The following is a 26744-nucleotide window of genomic DNA, read 5'->3' as shown; positions in this document are numbered from 1 at the left end:
AAACAAGTCTCTCCCAAATGATCAGCCCTGAGGCTTGTCCTACATTCATGCGACTTCCTACTTTCACACGGTTAAGACCTACTTTTAGAGCTGAGAGTGGTGCTGTGCACCTCTTATCCCAGCACTTGGGCTACGGAGAAAGACACTACTCTTAGCACATTTACCTTATTAGGGTTGTAACACATAATTACAGTTGCTTTTAGGTCAGTTTCATTTCTCCATATAAAAACCACTCAATGATGCCTTTTCTACTCCTAAAATGCTTTTTAAAAAAGCTCCATTTCTGATTTGTGAGTTAAAAAAGTAGTGTGAAAACAACTAAATTATTTATATTGTAGGGTGATTACTTAGTCAAATAACCGGATTAAAAGTAAATCACAGGGGCCTAGGATTCGGCTCGGCGCTAGAGGGCACTTATGCAGGAGCCCTGGCTCAATCCTGGCACCGAGGGAAGTAAAGACAGAAATCTCAGGACACGACGCTGGCACAAACTTTTCTCTAACTGAAAATGTGAAAACTTGAAGAGAACTCTGGAGTCCTCATGACTCCTTAGAACCAATCAGAAGCAGAGAGCTCAAACATTTAAATGGCCTTAACTGCAAGAGGGAAGAAGCAGGCCAACAGGTCAGAGGCAGGAGGAGGGCAGCTTCACAGGGGTTAGTCTGCAGACTTGGACGGCTCCAGTAACTCTACAATCGTCACTGTCAGTTTTAGTGTACCTCTCCAGCAAATGACAAACCAGTCAACCAAGCACCATAATGTCTACACCCTGGGAAGGCCCCCAGCCAGCTGAAAGGGAACCACTACTGCATATACTTCCTACCAGGAACCAGGAAATATTCACCAAGAGCAGCCATGTACTAGACTATGAGACAAATTCAAACACCAGAGGAGTGAAACGCAAAACATATTTTCTGATCAAGTAATATTAATAAACCAGCAACAGAAAGATAACTACGAAATCCTCAGCTGTGTGAAAACTAATACTTCTAACCACCTGTGGGCAAAAGAAGAACTGGCAGCGTTAATTACAAAATGGATGACTGAAAGGAGTCCGGAAGCAGTTCTTTAGGGGGGGACCTTCTAAGATGAAGGGCTACTGTAACAAAAGAAAGTCTGATGCTCTCTCCCGTAGCCGTGCTCCTAGCAGCTACAGGAAGTCTCCTTTGCTCTCTACAAGCTAGAGAAATAAAATAATAATAATAATAATAATAATAATAATAATGATAAACAGACATCAACTTTAAATAAAATGGAAGACTAGGAAACTAAGGCAAAGGTTACTTGAGGTCAATAAAATTTGTAATCCCTTTGCAACACTGTGGGAACAAAACGTATCACCACAAGGCACAAATAGGCACGAATGCAGTCTGCTAGCACTAAAAGGACACGCTACCATGAAATGGCTCTACCGTGAGATAGTCTAACTTCTCTCCCGCATGGTGGCAGGAGAGAACTGACTTGTGAGACTTGTCCTCTGACTTCCACATGGGTGTCATGGCAGGCATGCACCTGCAGCCCACCCCCCAACTACATAAATAGTGTTTTTTTAATTTTACAAATGTTAAAGGGATCTAAGAAACACATGCAGCCCACCCCCCAACTACATAAATAGTGCTTTTTTAATTTTACAAATGTTAAAGGGATCTAAGAAACACATGTCACATAAGTCAGACACATTATTGAAATACACAACTTACCAAACCGGATATAAGAATCAACGTGTAAATTAAATAGTCCTACATCTAATTTAAATCATAAGAGCAGGGCTGGAGAGATGGCTGAGCAGTTAAGAGCACTGGCTGCTCTTGCACAGGACCTGGGCTGCATTCCCAGCGCCCTCACAGCAGCTCATATCCATTTGTAGCTCCGGTTTTAGGGAAAACAAAACTCTTTCCTGGGCGCTCCATGGTACCTGAAATGCACATGGTCGACAGACACACATGCAGGCAAAACATCCAGCAACAACAACAACAACAACAGCAACAACAACAAACATAAGCTGGTGTGCTGGTCTGACTGACACCACATGCTGAGGAGACGGAAGGAAAAGAACTGTGGGTTTCAGGCCAGTTTGAGCCGTGTAACAAGACCCTCTCTCGAAATGACAGTAAAAACAAACAAACAACATTAAGTACAACCTCTAAGAATGCAGTGTATTTATATAGTTTTATCTACAGATTATGTTTAAAAGCTGTAAGAAAAAGTCTCTTCTTGTAAACACAGGATCACAGCAAACATGCGAATCTACCCTGTGAGGTCAATAGAACCTTGCGCCAAAACAAATGCTAAATAAGGACAGAGCAAAGTCCCCAAGTAGATACATGCAAAAACACCTGACAAAACGCCAACCAAGCAACAGAGAGTGTTTACACACCATCATCTTAAATAGTATTTTCACATGAATACATAGTTCATTTAAAACTAAAAACTCAATAAAGTTATAATATTAACAGAATAAGTGAAAAGAAATGATCTCCATAAGTACAGGAAATATACAAAATTCTGCATCCTTTATTGAAAAAAGTTCCAACAAACAAAATGAGCTTCCTCACTGTGACAGAGAGTGCCTACAAAAACCTACTGCCATTACTGCTCCTCAGTGACAACGATTAGACCCTTTCCCCACAAGATCTAGAATAAGGAAGGATGTCTGCTTCCAACACATCCATTAACAAAATGGTGCAGTGGGACAGCAAGCAGAAAATAAACACAAATGTCTGTGAAACTGTCCTTGTCCAGAAACGATAAAAGAAACAAAAGAAAAAAACAACAACAACAACAACAAAAAAACAAACCAAACCAAGAAAAATGAATAAACAAAAAAACATCTAGGATTCACTCATGCATGAATTTAGAAATGGCAGGGTATAAGACCAACATGAAAAAAAAGAATTTGTTACATTTCTATGTCATGTAACAAATGTTTGGAAAGGAAAGGGAATCAAGGAAATATGTAGGAATGTATAGGGATACACACGCGCGCACACACGCGCGCGCGCACACACACACACACACACACACACGCACGCACCCCTGTGGTCCCTAAGCTCCTTATCTGGCAGGACACAGTATCTGCATGAACCATAGCCACCTCCTTTGCCCACTGAACTGGTAGAAGTCGATGACCAGCTCACGCCATCCACGTGCCTCACAGGAGCTGCCTGCTGCATACCGAGGGGATACGACAAGGAAAGTGCTTGAACAAAGCATGCACACACAGCAGAGCAGGGACATGAACGTGCCAGTGAGCACGGCAAGACCCAAAGGAAGCCGGACATACACTCACAAACACATGTCTCATACGTCACAGGGTGTCTGCGTTCACTAGACTTTCCCTCAAGGTTGTCAGAATTTGACAATGTTAAAAGCAGGGGAAATATAGCCCTATTCCTTCAATAAGAGGCATTTCTTCAAAAGCATGATGAAAGCTTTTGTTTGCAAGTTTACTTTCACCTGTTTAGAAAGTGTGCACAGAAACAGAATATTTCATTTTATACTGCAAAGATGCCCATCTAAATCCATCAGTGTGACATTTTGGGTCTTGGACAAGTAAATGAAAACTTTCAAAGAGAACCACTTTTAATCTCCTTAAGATTTATCTATTCCATGCTGTGTTCATGAGTCTTGCGCACATGTGTGTCTGTGTACCATACATGTACCTGGTACTCTAGGAGGTCAGATCCCCCAGAAATGGAGCTGTAGACAGTTTGTACCACCAGGAATCAATAGTTATTGTAAAGATAAAGTAATACAGAAGAACAGGACATAAAAATATAGGCAAGTAGCCCACATCTAATTAATATAAGGCAAGAAATAAACAAGAGACTATGATAATAAAAAAAGCACCATTATTTTTAGAAAATGTATTGCATGCTTATAAAGCCAAGAAAATCAATGGGAAAGCCATTAGAACAATGAGTGTACTTTCCTGGTCCTGAGGGGAATGACGGGACAGTATTGAGTGCAGTTTGAAGAGCCGAAGAAAGACTCTCCTGCAGAGCGGACAGCTAAGCTAAAGTCGGAAGGCCCAGTTAGCCAGGAGCAAGAGGCAGGTACACATGCTAAGCACGAGAACCAAGGGGCTAATGTGAAGGAGCAGAGGAAAGAGAATATGAGGGAACAAGGGAACGAGAGAACGTGACCAGCAGGATCTGCTCCCTTTGTAAGCAGCCGAAGCCCAGAAACTCACAAGAGCAGACATCCACCTGGAGCTGTGAGCAGTGACCAAGCACTACCATGCAAGGGGCTGAGACCAGTGCCAGCAGGTCGTCTTGGACATTGTTAGTTCCGACAGTCAAGTGATAAATGTGCTCTTCATACAGGACAAAATGTAGCACGCCATTGGGTTCAGGGGTGACGAGGAACTGAGGAGGGAAGCTGAGCGCTGAGAAGATGGACTAAGGGCTGCTATGGTGCACTGGGGCCATCACAGTGGAGAAGACAAGTGGACGGGCTAGACAGATGGCCATGTGGGGATGCACGGGCTTTATAGTGGAGAGGTCAGGAAGATAAAGGGCAGAGGAAGCTCTGAGATCTCTCATTCATAGGCTGGGCCATTCCCTAAGAGGAGCAGGTCGGAGGAAGATGATGAAAGCATCAGTTCTATTTGTGTGGCTAGGATCAGCACTCAAAGCCTCACTTGTTGAGGCAAGTGCTGTCTCACAGCCCTGCCTGTTCACTGATTTCTAATCAGAAAACAAAACCTCGAAATCTTACCTGTTTTTGTCAAATGATGTCCTAGCCAAACGTGACTGCAAGATAGCTGTTATCTAGGAGAAAACCATTTAAACGTATGGACGTAAGTCTAAGTGACATAAACCGAAGTTAACACCCAACCACATGTAACAATTGTCAGGACACTCACCATGGCCATTTGGTCACCAAGTTTATCAAGGCAGGATGCTCTGTGCAGCTACAATGTTACAAATATACACAATTAGTTTTCCTTGAAGATAATCGCAAGTATTTGTTTAGAAGCAATGGAAAAATACTGAATACTTTGTCACTGAGTAACAGTGAAGATTCTGACATGTCTAGCCTTTCCTACAGTTTTCAAATTAACATGTTCAAGTAAATCTGCAGCATGTGCTGAAAAGTGGCAATTATTTGTGTAATATGAGCCACGAGGTTTAAAAAACCGGTTTCTCGAGCACGCCTTTAATCCCGGTGCAAGCGTGGGATGAACTCTGCTGCCTCGAAAACCAAAAGTACAAACTGAAGCAAGGGTTTCCAGCCCGGTCTGCTCTGTGTTCTGTGGGTGCTAGTGTGGAAGGCTGGCCTACCTGTAGCAATGTCTCGACCACATCTTCCACCTTCCCAGAAACTTCCAGTTCGAAGACATACTCCATTTTTCCCTGATGAGGACAAAAGCGGCAGCGTGTCAACCTGACGCGTTAAGAGCATCTGCACAGCAACTGCCAATCTCCGGATTTTTTGTGGCCCAGCCACATTGACATGCAATGTCAGTCACAAAAATGCAAACGCATTTCACTGCTGGTGCTTGTCTGTGGGGGTATCTGTGTGGAGTCCACACGTGAATCACTAAGCTGGGTGAACAGACTGAGCTCTTCTATGTAAGTGAGTCTCGTCTGTGAAGGATCTAAAGACTAAAATCTCCACCTCTGTGACTCTCCATGCTGGGGCACCAGCTTCCCTGCCCTTCAGAAACAATGATCTTACACTGCCCGCTCTCCAGAGCCTGGATGGCTGCCTCCTCGTCTCACACGCTAATTCCCTGTGATAAATTCCTTATAACACACTCTGTCTCAATTTCCCCCACGCACTTTTATACATAGATATGTACAAGCACACGTGTGCACGCACATACCCATGTGTATACACACACACACACACACACACACACACACACACACACACACACACACCCATAAATGCAACAGCCTGATAATCTGTGTTCTCAGAGAACCTTTCCAAGAACTGATAGCTATGTGGCTGGCAGGGAAATGCAGCTCTGTACTTCAGATGGTCTCGGAGGAGCTGCCTGAGGAAGGACAGGCGGGAATGCTTTCGACTTCAAAAAAAGAGTAGTCTACTGCCCACGGGGTTGTGTCAAAGTGTGGAGGCAGTGCCACAAGAATAGTCACAGGTGAGACGCACGTAAGTAGGGAGGGATGGTGGGAGTGAGCGCCACTTACACGTTTTCTTGTCTATAAAACCGCAGGAGTGGTTTGTGTTTCACACGTTTCAAAAAATATTGCTTGCAGGGGTAATTTTGTAATGGCTGAATAAACTCTGAAGTGCTCACTATTACCATATTTGATTAAAGATGTTAACAGAATCATAAAAATCTTATTGATCAAACTCGTTGCATAAATTTCAATAATACGTGAGAAACTTTACCTACCCGTTCTATCTTATACGGTGCCACGATGTTGTGCTCCTTAATGAAATATACCTGAGAAAGGCAAGTCAACACTGAAATAATAATCAAAAATTCTCACTAAAAGAACTCCTATAAAGACACTATATTTACATTGTTACACAACCTCTATTACAAGGGCACCCATATTCATATTGGTATTGTTTTAAAGAACTGACACTGAAATAACAAATGTTATATGAAAAAGTGAATCAACAAGTGGATACAACATGTCTTATAAATGTTATCGTTTGTATCAAGTAGCCAATCACATAAGGCCAGAAGTTGTCAGTGCAGGAGACAGTTTCCTAACAAGTGGGGAAAGCAAAGGCATGGATGTACAGCACATTCAAGGGCATTAAGAGATCTCCTCCCTCAGGGAGACTTGGCTCACGGTGCTTGCATGAGGCTACCACTCCACCTGCATCTTAAGAGTACAGAATCAACACCACCATGTCCACAGTGCATCGATGGCCTGGACAGTTATTTCCTGCCTTTTCTCTCACAATGCAACACCTCGAAGCTGCCCCAGCTTCTCAAGGGCGGTTGTCCTAGCAGGGTTCAGAATACAGAGCCTGCTCCATTCCTGTGAGAGCTCACTAACTGCTCCAAGAACAATACCTGGTACACCTCTTCCATTCACAATACCTGGTACACCTCTTCCACTTCACACAAGCCACAGGTACCTATTCTGTTGGTATCACACCATCCTCTGGCCGTTTGTCTGACCTTTGTGTAGCAAGACTCTTTGCCAGAGCTATTTGTGATTTCCTTGGGCCCTTAACCACCTTATATCCCACTAAACTACTGAAGCCACTCCTTCAAGATCTGCAGGTCACCAAACATCACAGTCAATTCTCAAGCCTTTTTGGCTGCCCTGGAAAGTTCTACCCAGGCCCAGGGCTTAAAAGTTCATTGGAAACTCCAAGTCTCCATTATCTTTCTAGCTTCAGCCCCATGAAACCTAGACAAGAACATCCTAACGTCTGCTCCAAGTCTGGAAGGCTTATAGGCAGCCCATTGCTCAAATCCCAAGGAGCTGTTCCTCTTTATCTGCCCCCGACCCTTTTATTTCAGAAGGGGTAGCCTGATCCAGCTGGCTGGAAGTCTCTCTGGGTGTCCTCTTTCATGCACTGCAACTAAGTCACCAGCACATTGCCAGGCTTTCCTGCAAAATATGTCCAGACAGACATCCAGACAGACAAGCTCTCACCATCCTCATGCAAGTGAAACACCTGGGTTTCTGAATGCCCTCAGGTCTCCTAGATCTACTCTGGACCCTCACCAGAAAGATTGCAAACACATACAAATCAGGTCAGAGTCTTTCTTCTAGCTCCCAGTGGTTTGCTTATTTGCTCTGACTCTAAAGCCTCCCGATGGTTCAGAGTCCCTGCCCCTACTCCAGTCTTGCTCTACTCTGGATCTTCTGACTTCGATCAGCACCTGCGTCTCACGATCATCAGGGGCTCCCCTTGCTGGCACTGGTCAAGTGGCTCTTTCCCAGTGACCCTTTCCTAGCCACTCTGTCTGAAATAGCACAGGAGTGTTCTCTACTTCCGTACTGTTTTCATTTCTTTCATAACATTTATCACTAACACTGGAGGAGAGATTTCTTTTCTTACCATCTATCTCCCCTATTGAACATGTGGCTTAAAGCTAATATTTACACAAGCACAGCTAATACACACACAAACATGTTAGTCCACCAGCAATTACAACAAAAAACCTGACAGTGAAACTCTGTACTAAAACCTATTTCTGAGACCTGGTAAAAGTCTTGACATATCATACTTAAAACAATCCTTGAGGGAGTAGCTTGCATCTAGGTACCCCTGATTTTTAATTCATGTGATCTGAGATTTCTTCCCAAAACTATTAAAAGAGGGAGGATTTTGAGCTCTATTTCTAAAAACCAAGTTATTACAACTTTATTAAGATGGATAGTTCTCTTCATGAAATGTTACTTTTAACTAGAAAAAAAAAGTGCTTTTTCCTTCCAATATATGGAAGAGCTGCAATTTGCTCCAGAGGTAATGAATACGAACTGTGCACTCGGAGCTGGGGTAGTCACAGCGCTCCCTCCACAGAGCAATAGATGGCCGGACCTGTTCGCACCTGGGGCATTAAATACGAAGTTGAAGATAGTTTGTGAGTCTCTTCTTGGTATAAAATTGGAATTCCAGAAGCTACTAACAGAAAGTTACTTAACCCAAAATTTAACAGATTTTGTAAGGTGAACGTCAACACATGTTTAACAGTGTTTAGCAGGGTTCCGTGATTCTGACAGCTGGGGTCGCTCTTGATACCTACCGCTCTGCTCCCCAAAATGCTCCAGGCACTGGCCTGTGCAAACCTCTGTACCAAGTGCTCAAGTGCAGTCATGTTCCCCACAGGTCTCCTGCACTCATGTGATCACAGAATGATGTTTCTCTGGATGCATCAGAAGTGCACAGAATGCAACCCAGGGAACACATCCTTTGGTAAAGGATGTGAAGTTGCAGACTAAGGAACGAAGAAAGACCTCTGCTTTTTCTTTACTTAGTTTTGTCAATCTACAATCTACTGATGACACACTAACAGAGACACTTTAATTTGCCATGAGACGCCCATGCTGACTTGAGTGAATGTAGCACGCATCTGCAATGAACTAAAGACAATAGCTCGGGTCATTCCTGAGAGGAGAGACCACCCTTCCTGAGGCACGCTGGGCTGTCACACATAAGCCTGAGCTCACTTAGGCGGCCTGGCCCAGGCCTCCCACCTTTTTAACACTGGGAGGCCACAGAAGGAACTGCTGTGCTTTCACTCCAAGCTTCCTCCCCTGAGCTCCTGAGGACAAACTGCAGTTCTTATACTGAGTAAATACAGAGGGTCCTGTGGGAAAATATTATTTTTTAAAAAGTTTATTTATCAAGGATTAAATTCTCAAGGCATTTAAATTAAACATTAGTTGTGATTTGTACATAAGTGATTTATCTTATCATGCAAAACAAGTATACACATTCACTCACAAAAATCTTCACACAAGTTTGGGCAAATATATACTAACATCTTAGTGTTTTTACTAAATGCTTCTTACCTGACTGAAAATGAGTGAAATACCCAAAGATTTTGCCCTGAAATGAAGATAAAAATCATGAGACATGTAACATTTTTTTTTTTTTTTTTTTGGTTCTTTTTTTCGGAGCTGGGGACCGAACCCAGGGCCTTGCGCTTCCTAGGCAAGCGCTCTACCACTGAGCTAAATCCCCAACCCCCAACATTTTTTTGTTGTTGAAATAAAGTTAAAAGTAAAAAATGACATACTTTGCAAAGTGTTTATTGGCTCCATTTTCTCCATGTTTTCCTATTTTTAAACAGTCTCTCAAAGGAATCTGGATAAAATTGAGAGAGATTATTATAAAGATGAGAGCGCACACACACACACACACACACTCACATACACACACACACCGACACACACACACACACACTCAATCACACACACACTCAATCACACACTCACACACACACACACACACTCACTCACACACACACTCATACACACACACACTCGTACACACACACACTCACTCACACACACACTCACTCACACACACACTACACACACACACACACACACACACACACACACACACACACACACACACACACACACACACACACACACACACACACACACACTCTTAGCAATGTTTCTGCTCACATTTAAAACACCTTTACCTTAAGAATGGGCTGCGATATTGCGTCTGGTTCAAAAATCACTGATTTTGAACATATCTTTAAGGAGCCTCTGATTTTCCTGGAGCCAGAGAAGAAACAGATTATCTGATGAACACCAATACAACCTCAAAGTTATTTATTGTGACTAGAATGTGGACTGCTCAGGTGTCAGCTAACAAACGCTTGGCAACGAGAGAAAGGGTGTAGCAGGATGGTGACAAGCTACCTTTATCTCTACTCTCAAGAGAATGGAGACACACACAGGCTGAAGTTACAGCTTCTCTGGTTGACTGCAACCCCACGGCCCCAGTAATTATTATTAATTACTAGCATCCTCATTATTGACTGTTCCAACTGCTCTCCACAGAAACAAAGGCTCAGAAGCAGTAATACATGCTAGATCTGTGATGATTTCGTTCTCTGAACCTAGAAAAACCACCCAGAAGGCAACACTAAACAAGTACAGGTAACTGACTAAAAGCATTTTTTGTCACAGAAGAATTGTTTGAATTTTACATACAAGAGAGCATAAACAGTGCTTCTGAGGTATTCAGGGAAAATCTACGTCATGGCGATAGGTAATTGTAAAGACTGTGGATATGCTATCAGAGTCGGGTGTGGGGCTGACCACTTCCTTAGTTTCCTAGACATTCATATGGCTTTACTATGTTTTATGGAAAAAATATGCAAGTGTCTTAGAGGCTGTTGTTAATTTGGGCCAATATGTACTACCTTAACTTTCTTTTAGCAATTGATTCATATCAATGATTAAACCAAGACAACAGCTTTCTATGAAGTCAGACACAGGTGAGGGGATATTGAGTGCATCTATAAAAAGTTATACAAAGATAATTCCTAAATGTACACTTTTATACAAGTGCAATGCTTATGATCACATTCTTTCTCTTCCATTTTTCATATGTATGTGTGTGTGTGCTCATGTTTATGTGTGTGCACATGCAAGTGGAGGGCTGTGGGTGATGTGGGAATCATCCCCCATTGCTCATGCACATTGCTGTTTGAGACAGGATCTCCCAGCAGCACCCAGAGCTCATAACATGGCTAGCCTCACTGTGCAGCAAACCTCACTGGGCAGCGAGTCTCACTGGGTGGCATGCTCCAGGGAAGCCCTCTTATGTCTTCCAAGGCTGGGACTGCAGGCAGGCAGCCATTCCCAGCCAGTACGTTACATAGTTCTGTGGGTCTAAACTCAGTCCCCCATGAGTGCATGAAGAGTGTTTTAACCACTGAGCCACCTTCCTGGCCCTTGTTTCCTCTGCAATCATTTCAGTGCCCTGTGGATACTTCTGTAGCCCTTGGGTCAATTCTCTCACTTTGTCCATCCAGGGCTCCTGGGTCACCCTGTTTTAACTGAAGCAACTGCAGATGGCCCTGAATACCCAAGCTTCTATCTCCATAAATTCACCCAAATCAGATTGTTTTTTAAATTTTTGATAGCGCAAAACCAGCATTTGCTGTGGGGAGAAGTGCTGCTATGTAGGCTGCATGTTTAGTGCTGTACATAATCATAGATGTGTTAGGTAAACAGGAAGATGCTTGAAAGTTGCATGCAAATACTAGACCACTTTATATAAGGGACCTGAGCATTCAAGGACTTGTGGATTCGGAGGAATCTGAGGAGAAAAATCTGTGAGTCTCTATCTGTACATAAAGTGTCAAAAACAAAACAAAAAACAACAACGACAACAACAAAAACCACACTAAGAAATACAGTTGCTTAGTCTGAGGGTGTTCTCCCAGCTTCCACAGCAACGGTCTCTCCTTCTGTGGAGGGATGTTTGCTGAAGCTTCCTGGTTATCCCCAATGTTCCACTGAATGGATGAACAGGGCCATCGGAACAACTCTGCTTTCTCAAAGAGTTTTGAAAATTTACATTTTTCATGTTCTTATGTTCATCTACTTTTAATATGCAAACGTACCCAACAGTAAAACTTTTCAACAGTATAAAATTTCTAAGTATAAGCAAATAGAATAGAAAATGCCCATACACGAATCATTTTATTTAAGCATCTGTCAATATGTGGTTATTTTTGCTTCTTGTATGAACCCCTCCTTAGCCCTGCTGGTCTACATGCAGACCTGTTACCAGAGACATTTCCACGTAAGTCTTTAAGGAAGCACTCCTTCTTTCTCTTTTTCTTTTCTTCCTTTAACATATTATTTAACATTGATTCTTTGGTAACACCACATCATGAACCCCAAACACACTTGTTTTCCAGTCCTCCCAGGTCTGCCCATCCCACTGTACAATGACCTCCTCTCCCCAAAAATAAGGAGAAAAAAAAAAAAAACCAAACAAGTCCAATTTCTGTTGCCCATATGCTCACTGGAGAATGGCCAGACTTAGTGGCCAGACCGTAGAGAAAATGGAGTCCTTCCCTCCCAGCCACCAACTGTGGAGAGCTACCCCTCCGAATCCCTATCACAGTTTTAAGAGTTCTCTTCAGTTATTCAATGGCTTTCTGTCTGGGCTGTTACTCCTTTTCCTCCCTTCAGTTTTTTGAGACAGGGTTTCTCTGTGTAACAACCCCATCTATTCTGGAACGAACTCTGTAGACCAGGCTGGCCTCAAACTCACAGAGATCTGCCTGCCTCTGCCTACTCTTCACATTTGCTAATAATCTAAATCAATTTCCTTATGTCATCATTTTTGTTGTCCCTTTTGCAGTACCAGAATACATATTCTCTCGAAAGTTCTAGACAAGGGCCCTCCCAGTGCAGCAGCAACCTCACCTCCCAGCCCCATAAATGTTGCTTACTACATGTGTGTGATACTCCTCTGCCATGTCCTTCTTTACATCATCCATGAGACAGATCAGATTCTGTTCCCTAATCCAACAGAACCTCAGGGGAGGAACACAGTGTCTACAGCAGATACAAAGGACCTGAGGTGAGATTAATCTTGGTGTGCCCATTACGAAAGCTCTCAGTTAACCTCTCACCAAATGGTTATAGCAGCCCTTGAAGATTATGATACACTATAACTATGGTATAGTCTTTATGAAGGGCCAGAGAGAGGTATCTTTATAGCTTATGGAGTCACAGGGTGAGCAAACATGGGCCACACGAATGGCAGTGACCGCTCTAAAACACCCAGTCGTATTCTGTCCAAAGGCTCTATGTGGCCTGCTGGCCCCTCCTACAGTTCCATTGCTTCATCAGGGATTTAAATTCTAGGGCTGGAGAGATGGCTCAGTAGTTAAGAGCACTGACTGCTCTTCCAGAGGTCCTGAGTTCAATTCCCAGCTACCACATGGTGGCTTACAACTATCTGTAATGGGAACCGATGCCCTCTTCTGGTGTGTCTGAAGACAGCTACATAAAATAAATGAATCTTAAAAAAATGAAATGAAATAAAAAAACAGAGCCTATTGTATGATTTAAAAAAAATTCTATCACTCCATTATCTTCACTAGCTGGAATTTTCCAGCTGAGAATAAGTGCATATTAATCAGCAATTTAGTGACACTGAAGTACAATTTGTACAAGGAAAACAAAAATTCAAAGACAAAAACATGCTTGATTCACAGCTTTCAAAAACTGATTCAAAACAACTGGATCTGTTTTTACAGGAGCAATTGCAAGCTGTGGAGAAAGCAGATTTTCCTCCAGTTCACACTGTTTACTATTTCTTACTTCAATTTGAAGAGGGTGACATTTCTCACTGCTCCACGGTTTATGAGCATTACTTAACTGCAACCCAGTGACGGAGAGCAGGATGCACCGTGTGGTGACAAGAGAGATGCAGGAGCCGTGCTAGACCAGAGGCCTGATCAGCAGCTTCATGGGCCGGAACCATTGTAAGTTGTGCCCCGATGTCACTGCCTATCCACGAGGAGAGAAGAGGGCCCGCCCCATGCAGCCGGCCCTGTGTTTAGTGTACAGAAGTCAGACCTCAGAGCCCACTTGTGCCCAGAGCTATCCGGTCACTCACCTTTCCTCGGGGCTGCCCTGGTGCTGGACATGGAAAGCCGTATGCTGCTCGAAGTAGTACTCCTCCAAGTTGAGCAGCAGTAAGGAGAACCTGAGCATGGAAGAGGAAGGGAGCCATGTGCTCATCTGGTTTACATAAAGTGCTGAAGGCTTCACACATAAAATGCCTGCTCCCAAATCCCCAGCCAGCACTCGAAGCCCACACTCCCCTCCCATGCCCCGGATGGAGTCCTTCTCACGGTAATAGCACCCTCCTTAAACTGTGTGAAATTGTTTATGAAGTCCGAACTCTCCCTACGGCCCATGAAATTTTCACATCCGTGTCCCCTGACACCACAAGCCAAGGCTCCCTGCCATACCCTCACACCTGTCCCATACTGACTTCAGTTCTTGTGACTCCCACAAAACACTGAGCTCTGAGACACGTCTGTGAAGGTGGTTATAACCAACCTGATGTTTTAGGCACCGCTCATGTTTAATAAACAAAACCAATGGGCTGGGTTGAATAGTTCCTTGAGTTTTAAGTGCTTTGAAGTTTAAAAGGAAGACGGGAGAGAAATGTAAAGTGGGGAGGCAATTCCGGCTCAAGCCGGATGACCTGCCCCTGACCTCCACACTTGCACCATGGCCCGGGCACATGCATACACAACTAAGAAAGTAATAATTACTGCCACAGAAATAAATATAAGGCCGAAGCATGAAAAGAAGCATGTCCCTGGCTGCAGAGCATGTGCAAGGAACACTGACAGCATCTCAAGTCACCAAGAAAGCTTTCAGGCAGGGTCAGCCCTCAGACGGATCTAGATGCTCTGCTGTCCTGGAGGGAGATATCTAGATTAAATGTGACCTACGCAGAATAATACTTATAGATGTGAGTAAGATTTTTTAAAATGACAAAGCCCAAAGAAGACAGCAAACTAGAGAGAGATCAAAAGCCAGGAAGAGATGTGAGTCGATCTGTGGGAGGCGGAAAGCAGACGGGAGAATCATTGTGGATGCTTCCTGAGATGAACCCACTCATCAGAAAACTAATGGGAGAGCAGGACTTCCCCAAACCCGGAAGCGGCAGGTGTCACCGTGCAGAAGTCACTCCCAGATAGCTGGCTCCTAATGCGAAGGCACAAGGCTCAAACAAGCATAAGCTTACAAACCTAAGGACCAGAGACGACGCGGGGTCAGAAGGAAAGGTCAAAGACTAAGTGACAGAGTGACAACCAAATCAGTCGAATGTCATAACATCCTAATAATGTCCTGAGTTCACTCACAAAGCAACCTGACCCAAAGGGCTGGCTCACGAGACTAAAATGAGTGAGTCCAGGAACCAGTTTTATCATCTAAGTTTTATTGATCGGTTTAAAGTTTCTGAACAAGAGTTAGTCATAAATTTGACTTAGTCTCCATTTTATTAAAAAAAATTAGTCATAAGCTAAACTTGCCAGAGCATGGCCTGAAATGTTTCTCCATCCTTCTGGATTCAGTAGTCACCAGATTCAGGAGTGTGAGGGCATTCCTCTGATGTGTCCAGGCAGGAACTTACTCACTACTGACCACCCACTCCTAATTCTGGCGGCTGTGGACTCCTTCCTTCTGTTCCCCGCTGTCCCTGTAGTGTCCACAGAAAGGGGAAAACAAACCAAGTGTTCTTCAACAAGATACATGAATGATCATACGCTAGCAAACACAGAGCACCTTCCACAACAACTGTTCTTCACCTGGTAATTAAGATACGCGTATGTCTACTTTTTAGCACCAAATCTATCATAAACTAATAGTAGTTTCTTTGGTTCATCAATACCTAAGTTTGACAAGAAATGCAAGCCTACAGAGAAGGGCTCTGGCCAAATCTTAATGCATAACATTGACAGTTTAAGAAGCTGTTTAGTTCACTCAAGTGTTTACTGGTAATCTGCTTTAAATATTTTCTATGTAAAACAATATTTCAATTAACTTTCAACAATAACTTCCAAACAACATTCTATGGAGTAATAAAAACTCATGCTTGAAAAATCTTAAAGTCACTGTCATGCAGTTTCATGATTTTGTGCGCTCACGTGCTAGTGTTACAGCAAACCATGAACTACTTCTTTAGAAGACTTGTGCAACCCACCTTTATAGAGCACGGTCATTTCCTGGATCTTTTCCCCTTTAGCGAGTCATTACACTAAACGCCTTGTTCTACCTTCACACCTCCACCTGAAACTTAAGAGCATACTGATGTGCTTAACGCCTGACCAACTGCTGCACTGCAGACAGTCAGAGGATAGCCCTGCATGCTCAGCGACTCAGTTCTTCCCAATCGTGCTGACAGGAGTCAGGCCTGTGCCTAGGTTCTGGGTGTAAACCAGCACAGGTTCAATGGGGAAAGCTTTGACACCTGGGTGGCACTGCCCAGGATACAGGAAAGCTACACTATCCAGGGTTTCTTACCCACACATACCCTGATACACAAACTTATCCTCAGATTAAGCCAGGCTGTTGTGCTCCTATTAGAGAGGTGGTTAAACAAACTGGCTATTTAAAATTTAAAAAACAAAACAGAAAAACCCTTCTTGGATTCGGAAATAAAGAAGAGGTTAAGGGAACAGGTAGACAGTGCTGGAAACACCACCCACCTCCAAACAGCAAAGTCTGAAGAGAGGACTAGAGGCAGAAGAGCTAAACCTCTCCTTCTCCATTATAATAGCCACACCCACTCTCCTATAACAAAGGCGGGCTCACAAGGGAAAAGCTCACCAAATTTATTTAATCAAGGTTTTGCATGATAGCAGAGCCTTCCAAAGACCCAGGGGAAACTGCCTTTCTTTTACACTCAAGTCCCTGAGACTTAGGCTTAAGTAGACAGCTGTGCAGAAGGACAGAAGGGTGCTACATGGGGAGGGGACCCAACAACAGTCCTGCTCCAGAGTGTGGTCAGGACCCCTCAGAGTGAAGGTCTTCAAGAGAGGAACAGAAATTGACTTTTCTAGTTTCTGTGGTTGGTTAAAGGAGAAGGGCTGTAAGTTCTATGACACAGTACGCGGAAGGCGGGTTCTGAATTCATGACTCACTTTAGAAGAGCGTGGAGGCAGGAGGTCAGACTTTCCGAAGGCTTCTCAGCTCTTCAGTTCTAAGCACTCAGCATGCTGAGAGCACACTCTGCAGTATTCCTTTCAGACTCTCCACAGTGGGGTTAGATTCCATCTAACTATCTAACGCCAGTCTCCTCATCTTAATTTTGTACACACAAATTAAAAACAAACTAAAAACGCTTCATCCCCTGCCCAAGTGAAGATGACTGACAGTTTTACCTACCAGTCAGAACTCCACCAACAGAGTTAGTGAAGCAGGGTGGGACTTCACTGGTAATTCACAGGGGTAAATGGTGACAACTTCCCCCTTCCTTTTCCACGGTCCGTGAACCATCTGTCTGTCTGGAACTGCCAGCAGCTAGTGCACACATGCTCTTGCAGGGACTCTCAAGGTTCCTACATCACTAGACAACTGCAACTGTACTCGGGTTTTTATCTCAGCAGACACTTGCTTCCTCTGCACCTTACTAAATGAAATTCTCCTTTAGAGGAGACTCACTGCCATGAGAAGGGTACAAAGGAAGAGGCACTTTCTCTGTCTTAGGTCCACGCCGTCCTGCTCAGTAGCAACATACATCCTCAACTTCAAACACAACTTTTTTTTTTAACCTACAGCATTTTTCAAAGCCTCCAGTCAGGGGAGGCTCCAACCTTCTTGAAGCCTCTTATGACTTCTGGACTCAGATCTGGAAAACAGCTTGGAGGGACACTATCACATAGCCATTCTGTATGATGTCTGCTTGCCTTACTCTCTGCAGCTCTTCAGGAAAGAGAACTTGAACTAGAAATTCTGAATTATATTTTTGATGATGTCCATAGTTCCTCAGTGGAAAGATTTTTTTTAGAAGTTTCTAGTAATAATGTATGATTTGTGTGTGTGCATGCATGTGTATGTGTGTGTTTCTCTGTGTCTATGTCTCTGTGAGTGTGTGTGAGTGTGTGTCTGTGTGTCTATGTCTCTGTGAGTGTGTGTCTATGTCTCCGTGAGTGTGTATGTGTGTGTCTGTGTGTCTATGTCTCTGTGTGTGTGTGTGTGCGTGTGTGTGTGTGTGTGTGTGTGTGTGTGTGTGTGATGGAGAGGGTTGTGGGGGTTTTTTCTTACTTGAAACTTTCAATTCTGTTTTCTTAAAAAACAGACCTACTTAAAAAACTTGAAACCTACTGAGTTTCAAGTAGGGCCTATATCTCTTGACACAAATGTGTTACCTTGGATCACTGCTTTTTCTGAAGATTTTCACTGCCCTTTGCTTCACTTTCACTATTTAATGTTCAGAATTCAGTAAACGTCCCAAGTTCTCTACATTAGGATAAATTAAAAGTGTCAGAAGGGAAGTGAGGAGCTGTCATTAGCTCCACTAAGCCTCTCAGCACTTGTCACTATTGCCACTTCCTGTTCTCTGGTCTACCCCAGGTACACATCTGTCACTTTTTCCGGCCCACTGGCATGGCCTGCAATGAATGAATACGAGTGTGTTTTATCTCTGCTCACTTTCCAAAGGTCCTCCCTGTGCGGCCCCACCCACCTAGTGCTGGATTCCAGACACAGGATGTTGCTTCTCCTCCGTGTTAAGGACCCACTGCCTCCCCTAGCAAGGTGGTACTTTCAGACACGTCTGCAGCTTTTCAGCCCTGGATTTTAATTTCAATTCCCATCTCCGCAAGCTTCAGTGACACCTAAGCGCACAGTATCCCTCATTCTACTCTGCTTTCTGTTGCTGTTATAAACACCATGATAAACACAACTTAGGAGGAAAAGACTATTTACACTTTCAGGTTACATGTCTCGTTTAGAGAAGTGGTTCTCAACCTATGGATCACAAATGCCCTTTCCACAAAGGTCACCTAAGACCATGAGAAGACAGACATTTACTCTGTGATTCATAGCAGTAGAAAAAAAAAATGAAGCTATAAAGTAACCGTTTAAGATCTGTATTAAAGAGTAACAGCATTAGGAAGGCTGAGAACCACTGAGCTGAAGAAACCAGAAGGCAGGAACTCAAGATATCTCCCAGGGGAACAGCGCTTCCTAGCCTGTGTCCAAGTTCATGTAAAAGTACCTTTCTGGTACAGCCAGAACCACTTGTGCAGGGTACCATTGCCCACAGTGGGCTCTGCGCTCCCCCCATCAATTAGCAATCAAGAACATGCCCCCCTAGACAGCTCACAGGACCATCTGACAGTTTCTCAACAGAGGCTCCCTCTCCCCAGGTGTCTCTAATGAGTGTCACATTATCCACAGGCTACAAATTTGCATAGAAATACCTGAGTGATTAAAGGGTGTTTCTAGTTCAGGTACTCATTGGCCCATGTAAATTACTGGTTCCTCTTCCTCTGAAGCTGTGGGTCCCTAGAAAAACCAATTTCACTACTTCGGCTGGCTTTTGCCTTCTTTCCCCTCCACAGCACATCTACCACTCCATTACTTAGCCCAACTCCGAGCCCACTAACACTACCCACAAAGCCTGGTGCTTCTAATCTCAAGTCTCCACAACCTATAAGGATAAAACATTGCCCATGCTCTCAAAAGCCTTTCAGCTTCCTTACTCACCCTGGCTCGTAGCTGTGTGCTGGGTGATAAAGCTATGCCGTGGAGTACTTACCCAGCACCTTCAGGGCCCTGGATACAATCTGCAGTACACACACAGAGCCATTGCCCAGGGAGCCTCGGGGCCTGACAGACTTAAGAAGTGGTTGGGAAGAACAAGCAGACAGAACAGACAGCCTGGGCGCCTGGCTGACAGGACCAGTAGCTTCTCCCACTCAGGTGCTCACAGTCACCTTGAAATCACATCAATGCTGGATTCCGATGTGGACCTGGTTTGTGAGCTCCAGGAATGCTCATCCTGCCGGCCTAGCACGCACAGGGAAACTGAGTCCAACACCATATAAACTAGGTTCCCTTCACCCCAGACGCGTTTTAAACTTCAGAGACCACAACAGTGAGTACTGTCTGGCAGTTCGAATGTCCTGTGTTTAAAACAGAATCAGTAAGTCACAGTGGGACAAAGGCTGAACTTGGGCTCAGGACCTAGGTGCTAGTGCCAGCTGGTGCTCAGTCACGCTGCGTTAGTTTTATTTTTGTGGCTCAGAATTTCATAGTTGTATCCTGGCAGGGAGGCGTGGCCAGCAGTTAACATCAAATGTCCCAGCACATTTCCTTCCTCATCAACCCCTAATGGATATTCACACTCTGGGCATGTCTTGTTCTCTGTCGACCTTCTCTGGAAATGGCCTCAGAGACAGAGGTGTGTTCACAGGTGCTCTCCAATGCATTCCAGGTGACACAACCAACCAGCACACACGGCTAAGCTATGTGGCCTTGTCAAACAGTTCCCCGATTACTTAAACTCGACTCCGAAACATAGTGGAGATACTGACAGATGAGCTTATTTACAAAACAGACCAAATAAATCTGAGTCTAAGGAAATCACCAGGACTGGATAAAAGGCAGCAAACACCACGGAGAGGAGGCCTCCAAAGCTTCCAGAGAAGTCAGTCCACTTGTAAACAGTTTGATAGCAACAGTGCTAGTCTGTTACAGATGAGAAAGCGGCGTCCTGCGAAGCTGCCCGGCATCCAGCTTTGTTCGTCTTTGTGTTTAAGATCATCAGTTCTGGTTGTCCACAGGCTTGAACCTTACCAACGTGCCCCTACCCCCTGCCCCAATACCAGGGAATGTGCTCGTGCTTCCCCCAACTATAGACAAAACCCTGCTAGATCTTGCAGATTTAGCCAGTCTCCCATCAGGCCAGTGGGGGTAAGGACAACGCAAAGCCTCCTGGTCATTCTGCAGGGTTCGAGTTTTTCCGTAACTTAAGTGGCAAGGTTGAGTAGCGCTGTTGAGAGGAAAGCAGGGCACACCAGTGTCCGACCATTTCTCTGCTAGTGGTATCATGACCTATATTGCTCCTCCAGCAAGTCCTGGGCTATCCAATGGCCATCTGCCTTTGTTTAGAGATGCTCAAGAAATGACACATATAGCAGCAAGACTGTTCTCAAAGCAAGGGCAAAATAAGACTATGTTTAGACACGCAGGAACCATGGCTACTTCCTATCATCAGACCCTGCTCAGAGGAACGTTTACAGGTATTTCTAAGAAAAAAAATGTCCATATGGGAGACAGGACATGCAAGAAGGAAAACCCATCAAAGACTGCAGCAAGTATGCACATAAAACTATGCAATTATCCATCAGGCAGTCCTAATGTGTAGATTTAACCGATCAACAGTGGACTATAATTTAGCATGGGACAACAAAGGTGGTTATTCCAGGGCCTCTGCATTGATTGAGAGGAAGGCAGGGAGAATGATGATGAGCTTCTGATATAAAAGAACATACTAAAATGTCAAGGAGAAGTACCAAAACAAAGGTAACATTAGAATGCAGAACCCCATACTCTGCAGGGAAATACAAAGAACACATAGGGGCTTTCACTTAATCCAAAGAAGAAGGGGCTGGGGAAAGGGATACAGTCAAAGACTAGAGAAGAAATAAATCTGTCATACTTATAACAAATGAACGTTGCTCAAGACAAAGACTCAAAATGAACTGCTAACAAGCCCAACAACAAGGGCTGGCAAACGGCTCTGTATTAGCTCTTACGCCTGACACCCTCAGTTTGGTCTCTTGGGCTCACATGGTAGAAACAGAAAACTGACTCCTACGATTGACCTCCACTCACACGTGAACACACATATGTGTATATGTACACGCATGCACAAAACGCATGCACGAAATGAGTGAATAAGATATAATGGTTTTAACTTTAAAATTTAAATAATACATTATTCACAAGTAACATATACAAAACAAGGCTATAGAAATTATTAACAATACAAAATTTCATATAATGAAAATCACCTAAAACCCCAGTATTAATATTAATATCAGACCAAAAACATTACTAGAAACAGCAAGGTTATTATATGTTCCTAAAAGATTCACTTAAGAAAAACATAACAATTCAAAGTTCCTCATAAAATACAAATTAATAGTAAGTCAGAAGGCTGGCTAGAACAGTTGCCTACCATCTGAAAGTCACCGTGTTCAATCCCCAGCAGTAAGGGGAAAAAGAAACAAAACAAAACTCCAGTTTTCAAAACTTTTTGAGTTAAAATGTGAGGACAACTTCTAAAAATATGGTGATAAAAATTGAGGCCACAGTGGTATTTAGAAGAAACCAGGCCAAGGTATATCTCAGAGGTAAAGTCTTTATCTACCCTTAGGAGACTCTGAGTATCCCCAGTGTATCAACTGCAGCAAAACAAAAATATTGTACCCTGGTTAATAAAATACTGGGTATGATATAGGCTTGTAATTACAGCTCTTGGGAAGTGTTGGCAGGAGGTCAATAATCTACATCTGGCATGGACTACATGGGACTCTATCTCATAAAAGAAAGAAAGGAAGAATGGAGCAGGGGCAGGGCGGGAGGGTACATGGAGGGAAAGAAACTATAATTGAGCACTGAATCCTTAACGCCCACTACTATTTATACCTCACTTAAAAGACATAATTAATGCGAATCATACAGCAAAAAAGCCTCAGGTTCAGCCTGGAGAGATGGCTCAGTGGTTAAGAGCACTGACTGCTCTTCCAAAGGTCCTGAGTTCGAATCCCAGCAATCACATGGTGGCTCACAACCATCTGAAATGGGATAGGACGCCCCCTTCTGGTGTGTCTGAAGACAGCTACAATGTACTCATATATATCAAATAAACAAAACTTTAAAAAACAGAACAACAAAAAAACATTGTGTCAAAAAAACAACAAAAAAAGCCTTTATTTGCAGCATTTATCTTCTCACTCGATTTATATGTGGGGAAAAAAAATGAGCCAATTACTTTAAAGGAGAAATTTATGTGACCCACAAGCATTCCTGATTGCCCGAGTGCTGACTCTGCAGTTTATCTCCGATTCTAATACCTAGCATAACCTACAAAGGAGAATGAAGAACTGGAACGCTTCACGTTAGAAATGGAAGGTTACACAGGAGAATAACACATCACTCAGTATTCTAAAAGCGTATTGCAAATAAGTGCAAACTCAGTTGATAAGCGAAATGTGCTGAGTAAAAGAAATTTGATATCAGCAGAACCAAGGAGCTGCACATCCACGGGCTACTCGGAACAAGGTGGAAGTCTCCGAAATGCCTGTGACACACGGGCACACAACAGAAAGTTAAGAATCGGTAACACTTGAGCCTGAGTCGGCAGCTCACAAACCGCAAAGCTGTTCATTCTAGTACAGGATAGGAACAGAACACAGCTCGCTCTCTCTCTCTCTCTCTCCTCTCCCTCAGTCTCTCTCTCTCGGCTCTTGGTATGTCAGCTACCTAAACATCTCCTTCACCTAAGATGAGAATGGTTGTGACAACAAAACTTAAACAGAAATATTCATAAGTGGAAATGTCTTCGGTGGCAGTTTGCAGAACATCCTCATTTGCTTACCCACTGAGCATTTCCGCCAGGCCCAGCTATCTCAGAGAATAAACCGGAACTGTGTCCTGAATTTTTTTCATCTGCCTTCATTGGCATCTAACCGTGGCCTTTTGAAATAACCAGTAAAAGCTAATATGACTCCTGACATAGTTGTACGGATACAAGAGTGTTTAATTGAACTGTCTGTTTGCTTTCTAGTCCTGAAAATTACTAAAGCTTTCTTTTCCCCATAAACTTCAGCAAACAGTGCCAGGGTATGGTTTATTTGAAACCTACGTCTGCGTGCAAGGCTGTGTGGTTTGGCAAATAACAGTACGGGATACCTAAATGGAGGTTGAATTTTAGATAAACAGTATAGTTAGCCTGTACTGTGATTTTAGTATAAGTATGTCCCCAAATCTACATGGGGACATTATCTGAAATTAATATTTAACTGAGAGTCTCGTATTAGTTACAACTAACAATCCCGAGTTTCTTTCTACAGCCTTCTTAAATGCAATATCAGCGCTGCTCACAATCTATCTCATTAAACATCTAAAATATATCGACTTTTCTCCATTCTTTCTTCTGTCATCCTTGTGGCAGAATCTCCCAGCCAGGAGCTTCTACTTCTGTGGAAAATGTTAACTTATGCTAACGGCAGCAGAATCAGCAATCAGAGAAACACAAGCTAACTTCAGTTTCTCTTTCTCTGGGGTCATTGGTAGTTGTAGAAGAAATCTAAAATCCCTAACTCAGTATGTGTAGAGCCAACGAGTACACTAAGCAGAGGCCTCTGGTTATCTCTGAAGCTTCAAGCTCCGAGAAAGAACAGAGCTGTGAGATAGCTGAAACCAGTCACTTTTATCATCTTGCCCATTTGTGGCCATGTCGGCAAATTATAGATAAGAAACACGTGAGCAGAAGAAATTTTAAATTTGGGTCGGTTTTCCAAAGTTAACTTTTAAAAGTTCCTCTTTTTAGAAATAGTTCTGTGATCTTTAAAGAAATCTGCTTGGTTTAAGTTCAAATCTCAGTCAGAAACGTTCCACTAATGCAAATAGAAACCTCTGAACAGTACCCTAAGATTGCAAAGCTATTAAGCAGAGTTGGGGGTGATCAGGAAGTGTGAATTCAATGGCTGCTGCTGACTGTAGGGTACAGTTGATGCTGGCAGCTGATAAATGCTTGACTTGGGAGAACTCTTACCTTGGAGTACTGTGAGCCCAATATGTAAACAAAACAGCGTTTGCTGGAAATAACAAGGGCAGCGGGTTCCCCCAACATTACAGAACAGTGGAAAACGATTAAAATAAGTCAGAATATAAGGCGAAACACCCCTTTCCCGATTTCGCTGTTTATCACTGGAGTCAAAACATTGTTACAAATGACTAAGTCCTAGAACAGGACAGGCCAAGCGTTTAAAACATTTCAAATGTTAATGTGAATGCTCATCGATGTAATATAGAGCACCAACAAGTCTCAACAAGTCGTCAGTGCCAGACAAAGAAATTCCACTTAAAATCAGGAGGGAAATAGCAATTTCAGAACGGACCACCTTGCTAGCCCACTACAGATTAAAGAGAGGTGCACGGATGGGGAAAGAGGGCGGGTCGAGTAATAGCTACAAGTGAAGACTCCCGGAGAGCCACGCAGAATAAAAGCTGCACCTGCATTTCCTGGCATAACCTACTTTGCTGGATCCACTAAGCAACAACGTGACCGTCCATCCCAGCTCCCACAAACAAACCCCATATCTCAAAACAAACAAACAAACAAACAAACAAACAAACAAAAAACCAAAAAACAAAACCCGCATTCTCTTTGGAACCATAGCTGGATCACCCGCAGGCGCGTGGATCACAAAAAAATCGTCCTGGGAAGGACACACACCGGGCGGAAGTGCGCTTTCCTGTGTGGGGACTGGATCTGAAGGAGGCCGGAGCTCTACCCACGTCCTCGCTGGGCCGCGGCTGACCGCGACCGTCCAGCCGCGCGCGCTCCTCCAACAGCCTCCCACACAGGCCGGCTGCGGGGCGCCGAGGGTCGGTGGGGAGACGCTGGCTGGGGATGGCAGGCGGACGGGCTGGCAGGCGGACGGGCCCGGGCCCGGCCCTGCCTCCGCGTCCCGAGGTTCCCCGCCAGCCGGGCCCACCCACGGCTCTGCGGCCTCCAGAGGAGCCCCTGGCTGCCGCCCGGCCCGACCTCCCGCCCCGCGCACCTCTCCTTGGAGTAGAGCTGCAGCTGCTGCTCGCGCTGCCTCTTCCGGGTGAACGCCATGGAGGCCCGGGGCGCGCAGGCCGCCGACTGTCCCGAGCAGTCCCGAGCGGCGGCGCTGGGCGGGCGGCCGAGAGCCCCACGCTGCGCCCCAGGGCCCGCGGCGTCCGGACCTCGCTCACCGCAGCATCCTCGCGTGGGGACTCCGGCGACGCCGTGACTCAGGCCCGGAGGAGGGGCGCGCCGTGACCTGAGGCCGCGGGAGCCGCGTCCCACACTGCCCCGACTAACCTCTGCAGCGCTGCTGCGGCGAGGACACCTCACACGTGAAAGCCCAGACCTGCGGGGGAGCCCCCCAGTACGTTAGTGGCGGGGATTTGAAATAACAAGGTTTTCGATGTTTAGTGCCAAATTTCAGTCTTATAAATAATCGATGGTTTTGTTTTGTTTTGTTTTCGCCCATGTATGGTGTAAGCAGTGAATGGTTCTTAGTAATATTCACAGGTTGTAACTATTACCACCTTGTTGGGATATTTTTACCGTCTCAAAAAGAAACTTTTACGTTTTAGCAATCACTACTCTTAGCTGCATCTCCACAAACCTTTGCCCTAGGAAACACTACTTTCTGTCTCTGTGAATTTGCCTAGCCTGGACATTGGTGGTCCATACAATATATGGTCTTGGTGTCTAATTTCTTTCATGTAGCACTAGGCTTCCAAGGTTAGTCTGAGGTACAGCACAAGTCAACATTCTATTCCTTTTTATCACTGAAGTGTATTCCATTGTATTGCATAGCATTTCCATTAATATATTCAACAGTTGCCAGGCATGTCAGTGTTTCCACCTCTTGGCTATTAAGAATAATGCAGCTATAAGCATTCGTGTGCCCGTTTTTGTGTGTGCATGCTTTCATTTCTGTTGAGTGAAACTGAAATCAAAGAGTGGAGTTGCTAGGGGTTGGGGATTTAGCTCAGTGGTAG

At 44.1% G+C, this 26744-nt stretch overlaps 1 protein-coding gene across 1 annotated transcript in view; it reads right to left on the bottom strand.

The window, feature by feature from the left end:
- Nsmaf (neutral sphingomyelinase activation associated factor) overlaps window positions 1-26106 on the bottom strand; it is a 59503-nt gene extending 33397 nt beyond the window's left edge. The window contains 9 exon segments of the mRNA XM_032906262.1: window positions 4720-4772; window positions 4868-4915; window positions 5286-5357; window positions 6368-6418; window positions 9462-9498; window positions 9689-9756; window positions 10106-10184; window positions 14062-14151; window positions 25769-26106. Coding sequence (XP_032762153.1) covers window positions 4720-4772; window positions 4868-4915; window positions 5286-5357; window positions 6368-6418; window positions 9462-9498; window positions 9689-9756; window positions 10106-10184; window positions 14062-14151; window positions 25769-25827 — 557 coding nt within the window. The 5' untranslated portion in view covers window positions 25828-26106.
- Between the last annotated feature and the right edge of the window lie 638 nt (window positions 26107-26744).

Source organism: Rattus rattus, chromosome 1 (genome assembly GCF_011064425.1).
Source record: "Rattus rattus isolate New Zealand chromosome 1, Rrattus_CSIRO_v1, whole genome shotgun sequence".
NCBI classification, from domain to species: domain Eukaryota; kingdom Metazoa; phylum Chordata; class Mammalia; order Rodentia; family Muridae; genus Rattus; species Rattus rattus.
Note: the sequence above shows the minus strand (reverse complement) of the source record. Positions and strands in the feature narration are given on the sequence as shown.